The sequence below is a fragment of the Neopsephotus bourkii genome, unplaced genomic scaffold (genome assembly GCF_033783945.1).
Source record: "Neopsephotus bourkii isolate Nb327-2 ecotype Australia unplaced genomic scaffold, CSIRO-AGI_Nbou_v1 NB_1358, whole genome shotgun sequence".
NCBI lineage: Eukaryota > Metazoa > Chordata > Aves > Psittaciformes > Psittacidae > Neopsephotus > Neopsephotus bourkii.
The window spans coordinates 4,089,497-4,106,281 of NW_026901837.1; the positions used below are offsets into that span (position 1 = coordinate 4,089,497).

Below are 16,785 nucleotides of genomic sequence, written 5' to 3' on the forward strand. Positions count from 1 at the left end.
ATTAATCTGATGTTGATCTTCACGCAGTTGGTGATACCATATGTTTTTGTGTTTTAATGGTTATCCTGTTTATCTCATCTTTCTGACTTAAGGCCAAATCCTTCTGTTGAATAGGTATATTATTAATACAAGCTGAAAATTAAACAACAAAAAGGCTTAATCATTAAGAGCATGAGTTTAAGTGGTCACAAAAGTTTATGTTAGCCTCATGTCCTCTCTGCAAAGTGTGCAGCTGTCTTGGGCTTGCGTCTATTGTACCACTTGCTGCAAATTTGTGAAAAAGTTAGGTATTTTAGTAAAGACCTTTTTTATTTTTCCTGGATGATGTAGGTATACCCTTTTCATTGATAACAGTACAAATTCTAATCAAATCAACACAAGAAGGAAGAATTAAACTCTATGAAAGGGTACTTTTTCACACTTAGTATCCTGTTCATTTTACCTTTGCAGAATACTATATAATTTTGAAATACTCTGTATATAAAGTGATTTATGGAAAAGGCTGTCTTGGTGTGTCACTAACCGCATACTTGAACTATGTAGGTAAATTTTTTTTAAATAGTTGCCAATTGAAACATCTATTATGGTGGAAGAAAATGCAGTATGTGAGAGCTACTGAAGTATTGGTCTACTTCCCATAGCTTGTGAGTGAGTGAATGTTTAATAGGGGCTGGCTAGAATTTCAGATAGAGTTGCAGAAGATGCTATTTCCTCATCTGGCTTTTGAGAGCCCACAGATGACAGGGCAAGTTGCTCCCTTGGCACTGGCATTTTATATATTGATCCTAAACCAGGTTTAAGCTGGCTACCACCACAGCAGATGTCTGTCACAAGCATAATGTCTTTTGCATACACAATTGGTGTTTGTTTTATTAGATATTAATAAAACATGTAAAGTAAGTTACTATAAGCAGGAACAACTCTATGGTGGGTTGACTCTAGCTGAACATGAGGTGCCCACCAAAGCTGCTCTGTCATGGCCCTCCTCAGCTGGACAGGGGGGAGAAAATATAACAAAAGGCTTGTGGGTCAAGATAAAGATGGGACAGATCACTCACCAGTTACTATCATACACAAAACAGGCTCAACTTGGGAAACATTAACTTAATTTATTACAAATCAAATCAGAGTAAAGACTCCTCATGCTCTTACCCTGCTTCGGTGTAGGGTCCTTTCCACGGGGTGCAGTCCTTCAGGAACAGGCTGCTCCAGCATGGATGCCCTGTGAGGTCACAAGTTCTGCAGCAAACCTGCTCCGGGATGGGCTCCTCTCTCCACAGAGCAACAGGTCCTGCTAGGAGCCTGCTCCAGCATAGGCTTCCCACATACAACCCTAGTACAAAATCTTAGACAAAACCAAGGTGTTTCTCACATCACATTTGTCAGCTTATTGATTCACAACTGACATTTTCACTTTCCTCTCTGTTTTATGTTGGTTTGATGATTTTTCTCCCTTGCTCATAACGGTTTAGCTGAAATAGTTACTTGCATACAAGTCTGTAATCTTTTTATTTTCACAGTTTTATGGCAATTCTCTCATGTCTGTCTTGCTTCTTTTTCCCTTTCTTTTTGAACTATTTTTCTTGTGATCACAGGGCTTAAGTAACAGAACCAGTACAGAACCACATGGGTGGCTTTCCTGTTACATGTCTTTCCAGAATTAGGTTGAGTTTTTAATTTCAAATAGTCATGTTTTAAATTCTTAGATAGCAATAATTGAAACACCAGCCAGTGCTTTTATTGTGAATTATTTTGGTTATAAAAATTTTAGAAATCAAACTGAAATTGAACCTGCCTGTCCTCTGTTTGCAAAGTATATTTTCTAAGGAAGGTGGGGATTGGAAATTATCTGACTATGAAGAGTGAGCCTTTATTGTTCTTGTTCTTGGGAACTACTAGGGAAATAGCTGAGATCTCAAGAGACCTCTCTTGAAAGGGAAGAGACTTAATTCTTGACAGGAGCAGAATGTACTAAGGAGCAAAGGGGTACAAAATTTCCCAAGATATCTACTGAAGACCTGTAAAGGAAGGCCCTATGTGCCCTAATTTTTTGATAATAATAATTTTTTTAGTTTAGATAAATAGTAATAGGACAGTAAGATACAGAATGCTGAAGGAACATGCAGAGTAGTTATAGCCATCAAATTTATAAAAATTGTATGCACTGATGAATCAGATTTTTGTGACTCTTCATTCCCAGCAATGTGAGGAGAAAGGGAAAATAGTGATTTCATGCTAATCAGGGGTAAGTAACACTTAACAACTGGAAAATATAATCTATTTTAAGATATGCCCAGAACTAGAAGTTTAACACAATGTGTTTACAATGGATTTTAACCCCCTCCCCCATCTTTTATCTTAAAAGTGGGGGGAGTCATCAGAGTGTTTATGGGAAACAGGGAAATGAAACTGCAGTGCATAAATATTACACTGAAAAACATGTGGAGAAGGAATTACTTTTGTGCTTAACTGAATGCTGTCCAAAAGAGGAAAAAATATATGGTTCATTCCTCAAGCTGATTTGACTGTATTATACAGGTTACAGGCCCCCATTCAGGGATGTAGTTGAAGTAATATAAGGAGTGAAACTAAAAGTTAGAAACATGTTTAAGCGCTTGTGGAACTGGGACTCTTCTGGTCAGTCCTATTAATATCTTTAAAATCCAATCTTGTCTTTTGTCCTTGTTTATTCCTATGCAACTCAAGGTTTTATTAAGTTAAACATTGCTGGCAAACATAATGAGGATTGAAACCAGTTCCAAAAAGGTTTCATTCTGTCCTAACTGTTCAAAAGTGTTACATTGTGCTTGGTGAAGCTTGATTTATTGTAAGGATGTACTGTAGATCTGGACAACAGCCTCTGGACAAAGACTTGCTGAGAATATGAAGTGTTAACTTTTGCATGTTAACTTGCTTATGAAATATTCTGAGCGTATTTAAGCTTATGATAGGCTGGGGTTTTTCATAAGCATTGAAACTTGCTCCTTGGGGGGAACAGATGTACTTTTCAATGGTTGGCCAAAAGTTCTCTCTTTGCTTTAAGGATTATTAGGTATTTCACTGAGCTATATTGCATTTTGTTACAGGCTCTTATTTTTTCCACATTCTACTGCTGTGGTATATGCATGCGTAATGCTTTTATGTTTAACTTAGATGGGCATGGTAACAAGACAAAGGGCATCTATAAAATGCACTTTGTTATTATAAATGTATTTGTGAAGTTTTTTTTAAATATAACCTACTGTAAAACAAATTGGAGGACACTAAACATGCAAAATTAAAGGTATGAAGGTCAATTAATTCTGAAAGGCATTCTTAAAGCTGACACCAATACAATGTGCATTATTACACAGGCTTTCATCTTGTCATTACATGGTTTTCTTTCTTTAACTACTGCTTTTCATATGGAGAGTGGCTGAGTAATTTGTGCTGAACGAGGCATTGTCTTAAGTCATTGTGCTTTATTTTGGACTAAGTTTTTTTTTCCCCAAGCGGTCACTGGTAGGTAGGAGAGAGAGGGTGACTCAGGGTCCAAAAAAGGAGGAAAAAGCTTTAACAGGCAGACAGGGGAGTTGGATGCTGCCACTGACTAAGCAATAGCAGCTCAGGCTCTGAGGGAAGAAATAGGGATGGCGTACAAATGCAAGCGACTCCTCTGAGCCCTCCAGGTCTCATGGGGAAGAATGAAGTACCCAGATTTAATCTGCTGATTTTCTTTCAAGCAGCTCCTCGTTTTCATCAGGCCCAAACTGCTTAAAACATAAGTTTTAAGTTAAAAACATAGCTGCCAAACAGATGAACAGATGTGCGACTGAGAATTCGGAAGCATGATCGCCAGTGAGAGTCTGTCATTTAACACTCATCTTTCCCCATCCTCTCACTTTTGCTGGCTGTGGGGAGAAAAGGCATCAAGAGTTGATGCCTCTGTACAAGTGGGAAACAATAAGGTGTTCAACCGCAGTATTTTCTCTTCCTTTGTAAAAAAAGGATACGACAACCAGGGAAAAGCATTTTCGCCAGTGTCACTCCTGGCAAAGTGCTAAGGGTGGCCCAAGAGGAAAGGTGCACAGCTCTCCCGGAGAGCAGCTCCCTGGAGGGCAGCCGATGCCCGGAGGGCCCTGCAGCGGGGCGCTGAAAGCCCAGAGCTAGAAAGGGAGGGTGGACGATGAAGAGCTCTTCGGGGGCCAGGGAGCGCCGGGCAGGGCCGAGCAACTGCCGTGGGGGAGAGCAACGGCTGTCAACATACCGGGGCTAAGCGGCGCCCCTCCCGTAGCGTTTTGGGGTGTTTGTTCTTTACTTGGTCGCTGTCAGCAAACTGCAAGGGAAGGCGTTTCAGACTTTCCCCTTAGCGCACGGCTGCCTAGAGGAAGAGCAGCCGCAGCAGGACACCGCTGGGTGTAACTGCCCTGCCTCACGGGGAACGAACTCGGCCTGGAAGCGGGGCCAGGGGCTTGTTTACCGCTTTGCTCGCCGACGCTAGCAGGGCAGCGTGCGGTACCTGTGTGGGGCGGCTCGAGGCGGTGGCCTCCCGCCCAGCGCCAGCGGCCGTTGACTCCCAACCTCGCGCTCGCCCCTCGCCGCTTCCCCTCCCCTCCCCTCCCCGGACGGCGGCGGCGGCGGCGGCAGGCGCACTCACCGTCGCCGCTGACACGCCGCGGCCCGGCCCCGCCTCGCCCCCTCCGCTGTGGCAGGCGGTGTGTGTGTGGGGGGGGAGTGGTGAGAAAACAGCAGAAGAGCGGGAGCTCGCCTGCCTTCCCTCACCCCCCCCCCCCCGCCGCCTCCCTTCCCTCAGCCAATTGGGGCGGAGGAAAAGCCCTCGTGCCGCTGACGCCCCCACGGGAGCCCCCCTTTTAAAATAAAGCGGCGGCGGCGGCTGCCGGTCACCCCTCGGCGCGCGGCGCGGCGCGGCGGGAACAACGGGGGCACGGGTGGGCGCGCGCGCGTGTGGGGCTAGACGGGCGCGAGCGGCGGGGCGGCCTCGGGCGCGCGCGCATACACGGACGGACAAGACAGGCAGAGGGCTGCGGGATGCCCGCGGCGAGGGGCTGAGGGCGGGCGGGGGCCCAGAGGTCGTGAGGAAGAGGAGGAGGAAAACGGGAGCGGCTCGCGGGGAGGGTCTCGCGCCCACTCCGCGTCGCGGCTGAGGATGGCGCCGGTGAGCGAGCAGCTGGAGCCTCGGCGCGCAGAGGACCCCCCCATTGCCGCCGCCGACCCCCTGCCTGGCCCGGCAGCAGCAGAGCCAGCGGCGGCGGCGGTGGCGGCAGAGCCGCGGCGGGAGAACGGCGGCGAGCGCTGCTCCGGGAGTAGCAGCCCGGCCGCACCGAGCGGTGAGAGTGGGGCTCAGCAGCGGGAGGAGACAGAGGCCCCTGTGAGTTCGGGGTGTCCCGGGAGCGCGGGACCTGAGCCCCCCGAGGGCGGCTGGGGCTGGGTGGTGATGCTGGCCGCCATGTGGTGCAACGGCGCCGTCTTCGGCATCCAGAACTCGTGCGGAGTCCTCTTCGTCTCCATGCTCGAGATCTTCGGCGACGGGGAGGACAAGGTGCTGGCGTTTAAAACAGGTGAGGAGCGGCAAGGGAAAGGCTCGGTGTGGCATACAGCCCTTTCCGCCTCGGCCTCCCCCCGACACAGCCCAGGCCGAGCAACCCTGGCCGGTTGCTTCGGCTGTCAGTGCCCGCGCCGCGCAGGGCTCTAAGGACCGGCCCGCGGCGTGGCCCGGGGGCGGTGGCGGCTGCTGCTGCTCGTCCCTCCGCCCCTCTGGGCAAGCAGGGGGACCCCTACGGGCGATTGGGAGGGCAGGGCCGGAGCCTGCTCCGCCGCAAGCACGTGGGGCCGGGCCGAGAGATTCGAAAATGATCGTTCAGCACGGCAAAGAGAAGCTCCTCTGTCGTCACTGCGAGGTTTTGCGCTCGCAGCCGTGCCCCAGAACCAGGGCTTGGGGCACCAAGCTCCCAGGACATCGGGGAGAAGGTGCAGGGGAAAAAAGCAGGTGTGCTCTGGCTGCTTTCACAGCAGTATTTTTAGGCATGTCATCGTGCATTGTGGGAATGCATACTCTTGGTCCCAGAAAGTTTTATTCCCCTCTCTCATTAGCCTACTGAGAAGTCTAAATAAGTAACGGTAGGGTACAGTGGCGCTTAAAATACGTCAAGAATCATTTCGATGTGGGGCTTTTACTGCTGTAAGCAGTATCCCAAAGCTTACCAGTAAAGTTAATGATGTTTACTAAACTCTAAAGACATAGTGGTATTATCCCAACCAAATCTCCACTCTGCCATTACTGACATAAATCATTCTGGACACATAAGTATCAGTTCAAAGGTGAATGTATAGTCTATCTTGTGTAAGTTATCTTTGAGAAGTGTCTTCTGCTTTTACTTTGTAAGTTAAGGAAGTGCAGTTTTTGGCTCTCAATAATAACGAATTAAGGATTATAATTTATTATGGCAAATAATAATTAAGGTGGCTTATTTGAAAGGTAGTTTATGTATTATTAAAATGAAATGTTAAAGAAAACCAAACATTGTCTTTTATGCTTTTGTTCTTTACTAAAAGAAGGTGTTCTAGTTACGTAGCACTGCAGGGTTATAAGCCTTCTAGGAAATTTTCTCAGTACAGAGTGGTGTTACAGATGTTTAATAGCATTTTTGGAATTTGTCTTCCTAGTATTGAGATAAATGGGCCTAAAGTTGAGATGTAGGAGGCAAGGAAGCTAATTTTCCTCCCCTAATTTTCCTGATTTTTTTTTTTTTTTTTTTTTTTTTGTCTCTAGTAGAAAACTAGGGCAGGTGTTTAGACTGGAGTAAGAGAGCTGGAAAACTATGATAAAGTGATGTACTCTCCAGCGTTTGGACTGTCTGTGGTAATGTACAAGGTGTATTGCAGGGTGTTCTTGAGATAAAAAGATGGGCAGCTATGTATGTCTATGCATCAGGTGTGGCAGTGCCCACTTTGCAGAAGGGAAATGCATATCCAGAAGTGGGTGCCGAGGCTCCTTATCCTGTATAGGAGAAGAATGTGGTTCAGAGGCGGTGCTGTGAAAATTCGTGTGCTGACCTAGCAGCTTCTGGCTGGTCAGAAATGCAGAAAACACCTGGTGGTTAATACATGGGTCTGTTCACAGTACAGAGGTGTGATTGCTTTTTCTGAGGAACTGGTCTTTTGAGAGACTACTTGAGGCAGAATTCCTCTCCTTGCCCTATGAGACTGCAGCAATCCAGCTCCAAAAGTCCTAAAAAAAAAAAAAAAAATTAAAAATTGACTTTTTGGTACTAGTGCATTAGTCAAAATAATCAACAAGAGGGGGACTGTTCTCTCTTTCCTTCCAGAAGGCAAGAGATAATGCGCCACTGGTGTTCGAGTAGGAGAGATTGTGGGTGTGTTCCACCCATGTGTTTTCAAAATTTGCCCGACTGCAGAAAAGAGTGGGGGAAGAGTGGAACCAGACTTTAGAGCCTAGTTGTTCTTGCATCCTGTTTAGAAGAGCAGGAAGAGCTCTGGATTCTGGATGCAGCCAGCACCTCCTGCATCACTTACTACTTCTTTATTTTATTAGGGGTGAAGAAAATCCAGCCAAGCTACAGCTGCGTTTTGTTTTGCTCTGTCAGATGTGCTCTGGTTTGGGAGATGCAGAAGAACTAACTGTTTTTTAAATCCAGATGTGTTTAAGTTGGGGAAAACAGCACAAGATAGCTACCTTGTCTAGATGACTTGTGTGCACGAGAAAGAGGACTGCAAGTACAAAAGAGCCTCCTGTAACTAGCAGAACAGCAGATGAAAGAAGTGTCCTTCAGTACTTGAAACTACACTAATGAGTCTGTGCATCCTAAAGGCTGCCAACAGCTGTCAAGCAATACTTTTTGGTTCTTGAGTGTTAAACTTATTTGCCTTGAAACTGTTTGCTACTTTTTATCTTGTTTAAAGCAGGGCCAAGAGTGAACTAATTCTGGTACATTTAGCTTGCCACCAAGGGGAGCTGCGGTCAGAAAGGGCAAGTTGTACTTAATGTTTCTGAACACCCATGGATTAGCTGGCATTCTGTAGAAAGAAAAAGAATCGTCAACAGGATAAAGTCAGTATGATTTTAGTCCAGCCAGCTCATTTCCATGTTATTGATTATTGCATTTGATCTAGTTAGGCTCTTGTGTTCGGACTGATAGCAACTCAAAGCTGGCAGGTGGAGACTTGAGTTTGAGTCAGGTTTAATGAATTTGAAAACTGGGATTTGTAATGCAAGCTTCCTTGCTCTGTGGTTTTGTTTTGGAATACAAAGTTTAATATTTTAATCCATCTGGGAAAAAAAAATTTCTTTAAAATCTGCAGTGCTGATTTATGAGAGGCATAAATATTCAGATCATCTCTCCTGGGACCCCAGGTGTCTGTGGAGTCTTGCAGTTGATCCAGAGTACCATAGACTTCAATTTCTTTTAACTACAGTTTTACTTAGCTGTTGCCAGAAGCGTATGTGTTGCCAGAGGTTGCTCTTTTGGGACCAGCCAGTAGTTGTCTCTTGCCTGGTGTTTTCCTAAAAAAGAGGAATTAAATAGACTATAGTATGTAATATTTTGTTATCTTGTAATAAATTCTGTAGTCTCTTAATAATGGATGCCTATCTCTGTGTAGGGCAGAATGGGAGGGAATTCAATAATCAGAGTATGTGCTGGTTTTGTTGTTTTTGTTGTTTTTAGTAGACTGATGGATATTTATCAGTATGAAGGGCAAAATGGGGGGAGGCAGAAGGAAGGAGGATGTAGTTAAGTGACTGCCTTGCAGATAAGGAGTGGAAGGAAGTAAAAGTACAGGCAAGGCAGCTAGGCTATCTCCAGAATGCAGCATCAGCACTGGAAAAATAAGATTAATAACTGTAACACTGTTGCAGGATTTAGGAGTGTTAATGGAAAAACTTGTGGTGTGGGTTATAGAGGGTTCACAGATGTCTTCAAGGGACGTCAAGTTATGGTTCACATTTTTAAGAAAAATTTTGGACATAAGTAACATACAGTATTTTCGTATTCATATTATTAAAAAGCTTGTTTCTTTGCTTATGTAGTGCACTATATAAGCAGTTTCATTGTTTCCTTGTGTAGCCAGTTTTTTTTTTGTTCAAGAGCTAACTACAGAAGAGGAGAAGCCGCCATTGTAAGTATAACACTTTTAGAAAGATATGCCTGAAGTCTCAGGAAGCTACTTTGTTCATTGTTTATAGTTCCTTGTGTCTGGAAAAAGTTGAGTGGAAAAACATAATGGCAATGAAATATGGGAGGCTCTTAGTCCTTGGGAACTGGGCAGACCTAGTAGGCCTAAGCATTCAAATGCAGCTGTGGTCTGATTGTCCTTGAAGGGACAGGTTTGGGCACTAGGGCCATTCCGGGTTCTGGCAGGAAGAGCATTTGATTCCTCTCCCTGTTGGCATTGGCACAGGGGGCCATGGAGCACTGAGCCAGCCCCTGTTTTATCTCAGTTAGAAATCTAGCATTGAGTCCTGTGTTGTGCTCTCTGGATGGATATTATATAGGATTTTGTGTGTGTATGTACACATGCCTGTTTTCAAAAGGCAAATAAATTCTGAGATTCTGGTTGCAACAGAGATTAAGAAAAAAAAAAGATAATAATACTAGTTCTACTAGTTTAATTACTCCATACTCTGTGATTTATAGTGCTGGTTCTGTAACTCCACTGGGTTATTCTCTCATATGTTTGTTCACTTGTACAAATAGCCTTGCTCAGGGAGTATATACTGCTATTCCTGTTCTGCATACTCATGTTTGTTTTGTGTTAGTAGGTGTTACTAGAGGACAGTGCATCAGCTGGCTTGAACTGGTTATCTGTGTGCTTGTATTGTGTCTGCCTTGTAAGTAGCGCACCTTATAAGGTGCAGTGTTTGGTGGTGTATCTGGGTATCAGAATGATTGGTAGTTCATTGAGCTGGTTTAACACCATTGGTACCATCAGGACCCTTGGAGCTGGACTGCTGAGGTCTGACAGGGCAGGGAGGGGAATTCTGCCTTTGCTGTCATATACAGGCTGTAACTCAGATACTGGAAATAATGGATGACTGCAAAGATCTACAAATGTTGAGAGCAAGTGAACCACTACTGTATATGGAAAATTAATTTTGCTGAACAGGGCTGGCTCTTTTATTTAACAGAACAGTTTGAAGTTGATTTTTTTTTCTTTAGTTTCTTTGAATCTTTTGCTGTTTTCCTGAGCTTCAGAGGTAAAAACACCATCGGCAGTTTTGTTATAATTAAAGACCTTGTTCTGTAACTGTCCTTCAGGACCACACTTTAATTCTATGGGATGTGGTTTACAGTGAATTGGGAAGCTTGTCAAGATGGAAGTATGGCTTATGAGAGAGCAGCTGGCTTTTTTTTTTCTCTCGCCCTTTTTTTCTTTTAAGCAATAGAATCAGTTTTGGAACACAGACGTTATCAGAGCACACAACTGTAATTTGTGTGCAAATTACCAGAAAGCAGGCTGCTATGTAGCAGTTTAGTCAATAAGGACCACATTACAATGAAGGGTGTAATTCCACAAAAACTTGGACTGATGGATATTGGTACTGCTGTAGTCTGCCTTCCTTCCCATGTTTGTGTGGCTATTGAAATCAGTGCGGGGAACTAGCAATGAGAGCAGATTGTCTGAAATCTAACCTCATGTAAAAGTAACGGTTAATTTTATTCATCTGCAGTCATTTTTTTACTCTTTTGACCTGGCTTTATGATTATAAATATGTATGTAAATGAAGACTCTGAAGTAGTTGAAGTTATGACTGAGTGAAACTGGAAAATTGAAGGAAGTTTCTTTAGTATCCTGTCCCTCTTTAGGACAGAGTAGGTAATACTGTTACTGTTTATGCATACACACATGCACATATATCTTTATGCCTCCATTTCTGGAGTATTTCTGTTGTACTCTTGATGACTAGCTTGCAGACTGATTAGCTTTGTGCCTGCTAGTTAGGTTGTCTTCTTGTTTTTCCTCACTTTGGAATTCACATTGGTTGGATCTCTTACTGTTCCAGCTGCAGATTAACTTGCAACAAGTTCCTTAGTTAGGGACAATAATCTTCCTCATGTGTCTAAAAGCCAGTTACCCGTTTATTTTTGTGGGCTTCTTGAGAGGCAGTAGTTTAATTTCACATCTGAATAAAATTCTAGGGGTTGCTGGCTGCTGCTATCACTCTGCATTGAAAGTAAGTGCCTCAAGTTATGAGCTTTTGTGCAGCTTTTCAGACAAAGCAATCCTCTAAAATCTCCTTAAACCAAACCTACCTAAATACTAAGATTTTACTGTGCTTTATTCATGAGATGAAAAGTTAGATGAAAGCAGAATATTATTGAATGTCCTGCCAAGTAATTTGCTGTTGGTGTAACCTTATCAATAAAGGTGTTCTCTTAAAGCTGTTACCTTGGTACAACACTAAAAAGCTAAATGTAATTTGGTGCCTGCAGCTATGCTAATCTAGTTACATGCATCAAAGTAAGGAAAAAGTTCTTAAACATGAGGTTAAAATATTTTAAAACATATTTATTTAAATAAAGTGTTAAAACAAAACTTTATTTTGGTTTATTTCTCATAAGAGAAATGCCTTGATGGTTTTTAAGATAGTGTTAAAACTGTTTTTCAGTCTTATCCGTAAATGGCAAATTTCTAAAGGGTGTAGGCAAAGTGTTTTTGAGTGCTCTCATTTTGAATCCAAGTAAGCAACAGGATCATGTGGTTAGATTGTTATGCAGATGGTAAAGACTCAAACATGGTTTAATTTCTAAGTAGCAGAAGAAACCTTTTCATCCTTCATTTTGAACATATGTTATCTACATGGCTTGCTGGTCTGTCATCTGCCATTTATTTTTCCAAAGTGGCTTGGGACTGGTGCATGTGTGTGCATTTTCATGTGTGTGCATTTTCATGTGTGTGCATTTTCATGTGTGTGCGTTTTCATGTGTGTGTCTCCTTACATCTTTTCCTTGGGCAAATCTTTCAAGTTTTAATAGTTTTGTTTCATGTGGAACGTTTTTTGTACTCTCAGTTAATACGTTTTCTTTGTTATAGTCTGATACTTCTATAATCTTCTGTAATATGGAGAATGGTACTTTGTGTCACATTCTAAATAAGGCTTTGCTGTTTTACAGCATGACATGATGTGCTATGATGACATTGTACTATCTAGGTTGCATTATTTACACAACCTAACGTTCCTGTTGTTTTTTATTAGTACCTGCATTGAGTGGAGTTTCCAGTATGCATTGCTCCTTACTCTTCAACTTTGTTTTGTTTAGTTGGTGCCTTCAGTCTGTTCAGTGTCGTCATATTCATCCATTTTGGCTGCCATTCCTGGAGGTTGCTCAAATCCCTTTCTGACTTTTGAGTTGGCCTAAATAGCTGCTGTCTAAAGAGGAAGTTAGCAGAATGCATATGTTTATCAATAGACTCTCTCAGACTTAGCAAGACATACCAGTGCTTAGTGCTGTTTGCCTATCCATAAAGAAGATTTTATCTTTTAACCTAGTCTGCTTTGTCTCCAAACAGTTTAGGTTTCCTGATAATATTCTGTCTCTTCTCTCATGATTTGATTTCTTTTGTCTCTTGAGAGGAGCATTGTTACAGGCCAACTTGAATTTTTAATGTTGGTCTCTCTTCCTTTATTCAGTTACTAGTTTAAATGAAGAAATGTAGCAGGTTGTGCTCAAACTATTATATCATAATTTTGTCTAGTTACTCTTTTAGTTATTTTTATTCATTAATTGCAGATAACAAAATTATTAAAGTTTTAGCCTCTCTGCTTGGAGTAACATCTACTAGAGAGCAGGTTGGCCCAGTGAGGGGCCCCAGACCTGCTCAAATGCATCCTTCCTCAGGAGCACTTTCTGGGCTGGGACACATGGTGTCACAAGGGGCAGTTGCTCCAGTGGCTGCTGGGGGCTGTACCCTGTGGCACTGCCGCGGTTGAGCAAGTGTTTGCTGTTTTGAGAAGAGCTGCTGGCCTTCTTTGTTGTGTCCTGCTGTGGGCTAGTAGCTGTGCAAGCTGCTGTGCCTGCCTGCCTTGGCTGTGCCGTTGGATCTGTGCTCTAGGCCAGCCGCTTTCATAATGTGAGGGTTCAACAATCATATGAAATCTAGTATTTAATGTTTTCTAAATTTTTATGCAGATACTACTTACTATTTTAAGAGCCGCATGCCACTCAGTTCCTCAGTTAAGATTATCTGCAGTTCAGGTTTAGCTGTTGAATTGTTACATGCTTAGAGACTATCCTAATCTGTATTGGAGTTCCTCATTTCTAGATTTAAGGATTAGTTTGTTAATACTTATAAAACACTTGGGAATAAATATTTGGTCAGTCACATGAAAGCATCTTTAGTTTGCTAAATGTTAAAAAAAAATTTGTTATTGGCATTCCTGATCTTTTCTAGTCTTTTAAACAAAATGTATATGTAAAAAATGATGTTTTGTTTTCAGAAACATCTATGTAAATCTTAGTCTGAATTTTTAAGACTATTTTTTCCACATCTTTGTGTAAGTTAATATCATAGGGAAGAGAAGGGCTTGTTGGTCTGAATTATGAATGAAACCTTATAATAGAATTCAATACCTCAAAGATCATGCTTTGAAATGAGAGGAATATTCATAAAATTCTAATTTACATTGATCCTTGTTGCTATGGAAAATATAGATTTTCAATAAACACATTAAGCTGTAACACGTAACAAGTAATTGCCCAACTTGAAATAGCTTTTGCTGTGTGAACTACAAGGAAGGAGATGTACCAATTGCTTGCATCTAGGATAATGTAGCAGTGGTAATAAAACTGATTTATTTTTGAATACTCATTGTGTCAGAAGGAATCCTATAGGTTCTTTCATGTGTCTTGTACAAATTTTTTTAGTCTCTTTTGCGAGCATAGGCAGTTAATGCAGCCTTAGACTACTGCAGTTTAATCTTCAGCAAATATGTATAGAAAGGATAATTCTATGCGAAAACATGCCTTGTGATCTCACATTATCTGTTTTATTTCCAGATACATAATTTATTACAAGAATAGCCGCTCTGTTTTATATCTTGCTGTTAATTTTCATGGGAACTGGGTAGGCATGACTTGTTGTAATAGCAAAGTCAGAGTAGCAGCTCTTTAGCAGGGATGGGACCAATTTAAAAATCATCAGTGTTAGTTCCCACACACAGGAAGGCGTTACTGGGATGTTGAGTCTGAATCTTGTTATCAGCAACATGTCTGTTATCCCGTGGAATGTGATCTCCCTTAGGTGGTGGGGTTGTGCTTGGACTGCAAGTTGTAAAGCAACTTTCTTGTAGCCTTTTTGCTGTAATGAGTAGAAGTAATGAAGTTCTTGGCTGTCTGTCTTCTCCGGTGTGCTTTGTTCAGCAGAGCTGTGCTTTCTGTGTGTGTTCAAAGTACCTCAGAATATTTTTTTTTCCTTTTTTTTTTTTTTTAGAACATATATATATATGAATAAGTAAAAACATGCTAGCTACTGATGTAATTCCCTTAGACTCTAACTATTTATTGTCCTATTGGAAATGGCTTGTAAAATGGACAGTAAGAATTGTCTTCTGGCTCATGGTCTGGATTTTAGTCATTTTTTTCAAGATTCTTCAATAATAAGGTTCCAAACAGGAAATGCATTTGGTAAGTATAAAAAAAAAACACCCCAAACCAACAACAACCCACTTTTCTAGTTCATTATTAAGTATGTTGATGGCACAGTTGACATACTTTACGCATTTAATATTTTTAACTCTATCAATACTGTAACTCTGAGCAAGGATAAAACATTGGTAGAATGTTCTAAATAAACTGTGAAGCTTTCGTCTGCAGTCTAGAAGTAATGAACAGCTCTTTCTTGTTGAGCAAAATGTAGCTTTCATAGTTGCAATTTCATTATATGATGATGAGGAACATTGTTCTTGTATAGAAGGTACGAAAACTGCTCTTCTGCAAAAAAGAGCCAACCACATTTCTGAACCGCAACACTAAAAAGGGATTCTTGTAATTAGAGAAGTCCTAGTTTGAGCTCTTACCATATTGCATTGAATGCTTAAGAGCCAAAGAATCCAAGAAAAGAGAATGTTAATATTCATTAAAAAGTGATCTTCAGTGGATGTTGATGTGCTGTATCTTTGGAGATTTCTACTGTGCTCCCTGGTGTTGGCACACCAGAGCCCCTTGTTGTCCTTGGACTGACTTTCGTAAGTCTGTATTGTTTGTTTTCTATACCCAGGCATGTATTACCCAGATATTTCTTAAGAAGGTGCTTAGTTTGCTCTAGACTAGCCTGGATTAGAGCTAAAAGGCACACAGAATGAGCAGTTGAACAACAATGACATTGGTGTAAAACAGAAACCAGTTTGGTTTGCCCAAAGAGGCCTGTGTCTCCCAGAAAAAAGAATTAAAAGTACTAAGCGTTCTTGGGCCACACAACCAGGATTTCCTTGGACAGTATCCTGAGCCTGTGTTATAATTAAATATGATGAAGAACATGCTGGGATTGGAATAATCCGAATGGGTTACGTAGGTGAGACTGAAAACCTACTCATTGTCAGTTTGCTCCATGTTAAGCACATACTCTAGTAGTTTCAAAGTGGTTTGAACTGGTTGATTACATCATAATGCTGCTTATTTTTATGAGAGGAAAGAAGGTGTGGTGATGGTGCTTTACCTAAAGATGCTATTAACCTCAAAGAAAGTGAGATTGAAATCAAGAATCTGAACTATGGAGCATATTTTGGACATGTCTGTGGTACGTGTTCAGAGTAACAGCCTTCTCAGTAAGTCGATGGAGTGTTGCTAGATAATATTTTTTCAATTCTTGTGTACAATTTATATGATGACTTTTGGGTTTTCCTTCAATTCATTTGTGACAATACTGCTTGTGGCCTCTTGAGTTCATTGATTTAAGTTGTCATCTGTGTGACAAAACTGAAGGTATGTACTTAACAAAAGCCGTTATGGTTTTGGCACATGGAAACAAATTTGAGATTGTCCTTTGTTCTTTTATACCTCCAAGTCATTTCCTACCTTTGAAATATGTGCGTATCTTAGGTTTTTCAAAACCTAACACTGCATTCCAAACTTGAAAGAAATTAGAACTCTCAACTTATAATTTCTGACACTGCTGGGTGCAGGCAATGATCTAGAAAATTAAATCAATACAAGGAAGTTTTCTGGAAGCTTAAATAAAATATGCAAGTTTGAGATGAATCTTCTAATCCTATCAGAGTAACCCCATTTTTCACAAATTGAAGCACGAAGCATTAGCAGCTTTTTACACCTCTCTCTATATCAAAGTCTTTTGCTCATAGGGCAGCAGTTTAATGAACATTCAGTTTCATGCAGTGAAATCACTGACCCTTGAAGGTGTGTGTGAGGGAGACAGGACAGAACTGGGTAGCTTACTGGGAAACTGGAGTAGAATGGCACAAAATTGATATGGACAGTGTCAGTCTTTGTATGCACAGTTAGAAGTTTAGTCATCATAACCCAGCTCTTGTGCTCTGAATTTTTATTTCTTTTTCTAATATTAGGCAGAGGATGTAGTATGTTGTGTGCAATTCATGCTACAGCATTAATCTTTTGTACATATGTACAATACATTTAATTTAATGTATGTTATGTGATACAGGTTTGGTCTCTGCATCAGGGTCTGTGACAAAACAACTGTATAGTGCATTAATATTTTTTTAGCTGAACATGTTCAGCTAAAACATTATTTCAGCAATTGGTTGAAATATTTTTAATTATTTTGTAAGTCATTGTGTTCATTAAGGATAAT

General features: G+C 41.6%; 1 protein-coding gene across 2 annotated transcripts in view; it reads left to right on the forward strand.

Annotated features, from left to right (window-relative positions):
• The first annotated feature begins 5,005 nt into the window (after nucleotides 1–5,005).
• Nucleotides 5,006–16,785, forward strand: part of SLC16A10 (solute carrier family 16 member 10) — a 71,377-nt gene continuing 59,597 nt past the window's right edge. The window contains exon 1 of one of the 2 annotated variants that reach the window (XM_061366830.1): nucleotides 5,006–5,558. In XM_061366830.1, the coding sequence (XP_061222814.1) occupies nucleotides 5,147–5,558 (412 nt within the window). In that variant the 5' untranslated portion in view covers nucleotides 5,006–5,146. The remainder of the gene's footprint in view (nucleotides 5,559–16,785) is intronic. The other variant, XM_061366829.1, reaches the window with a different exon arrangement.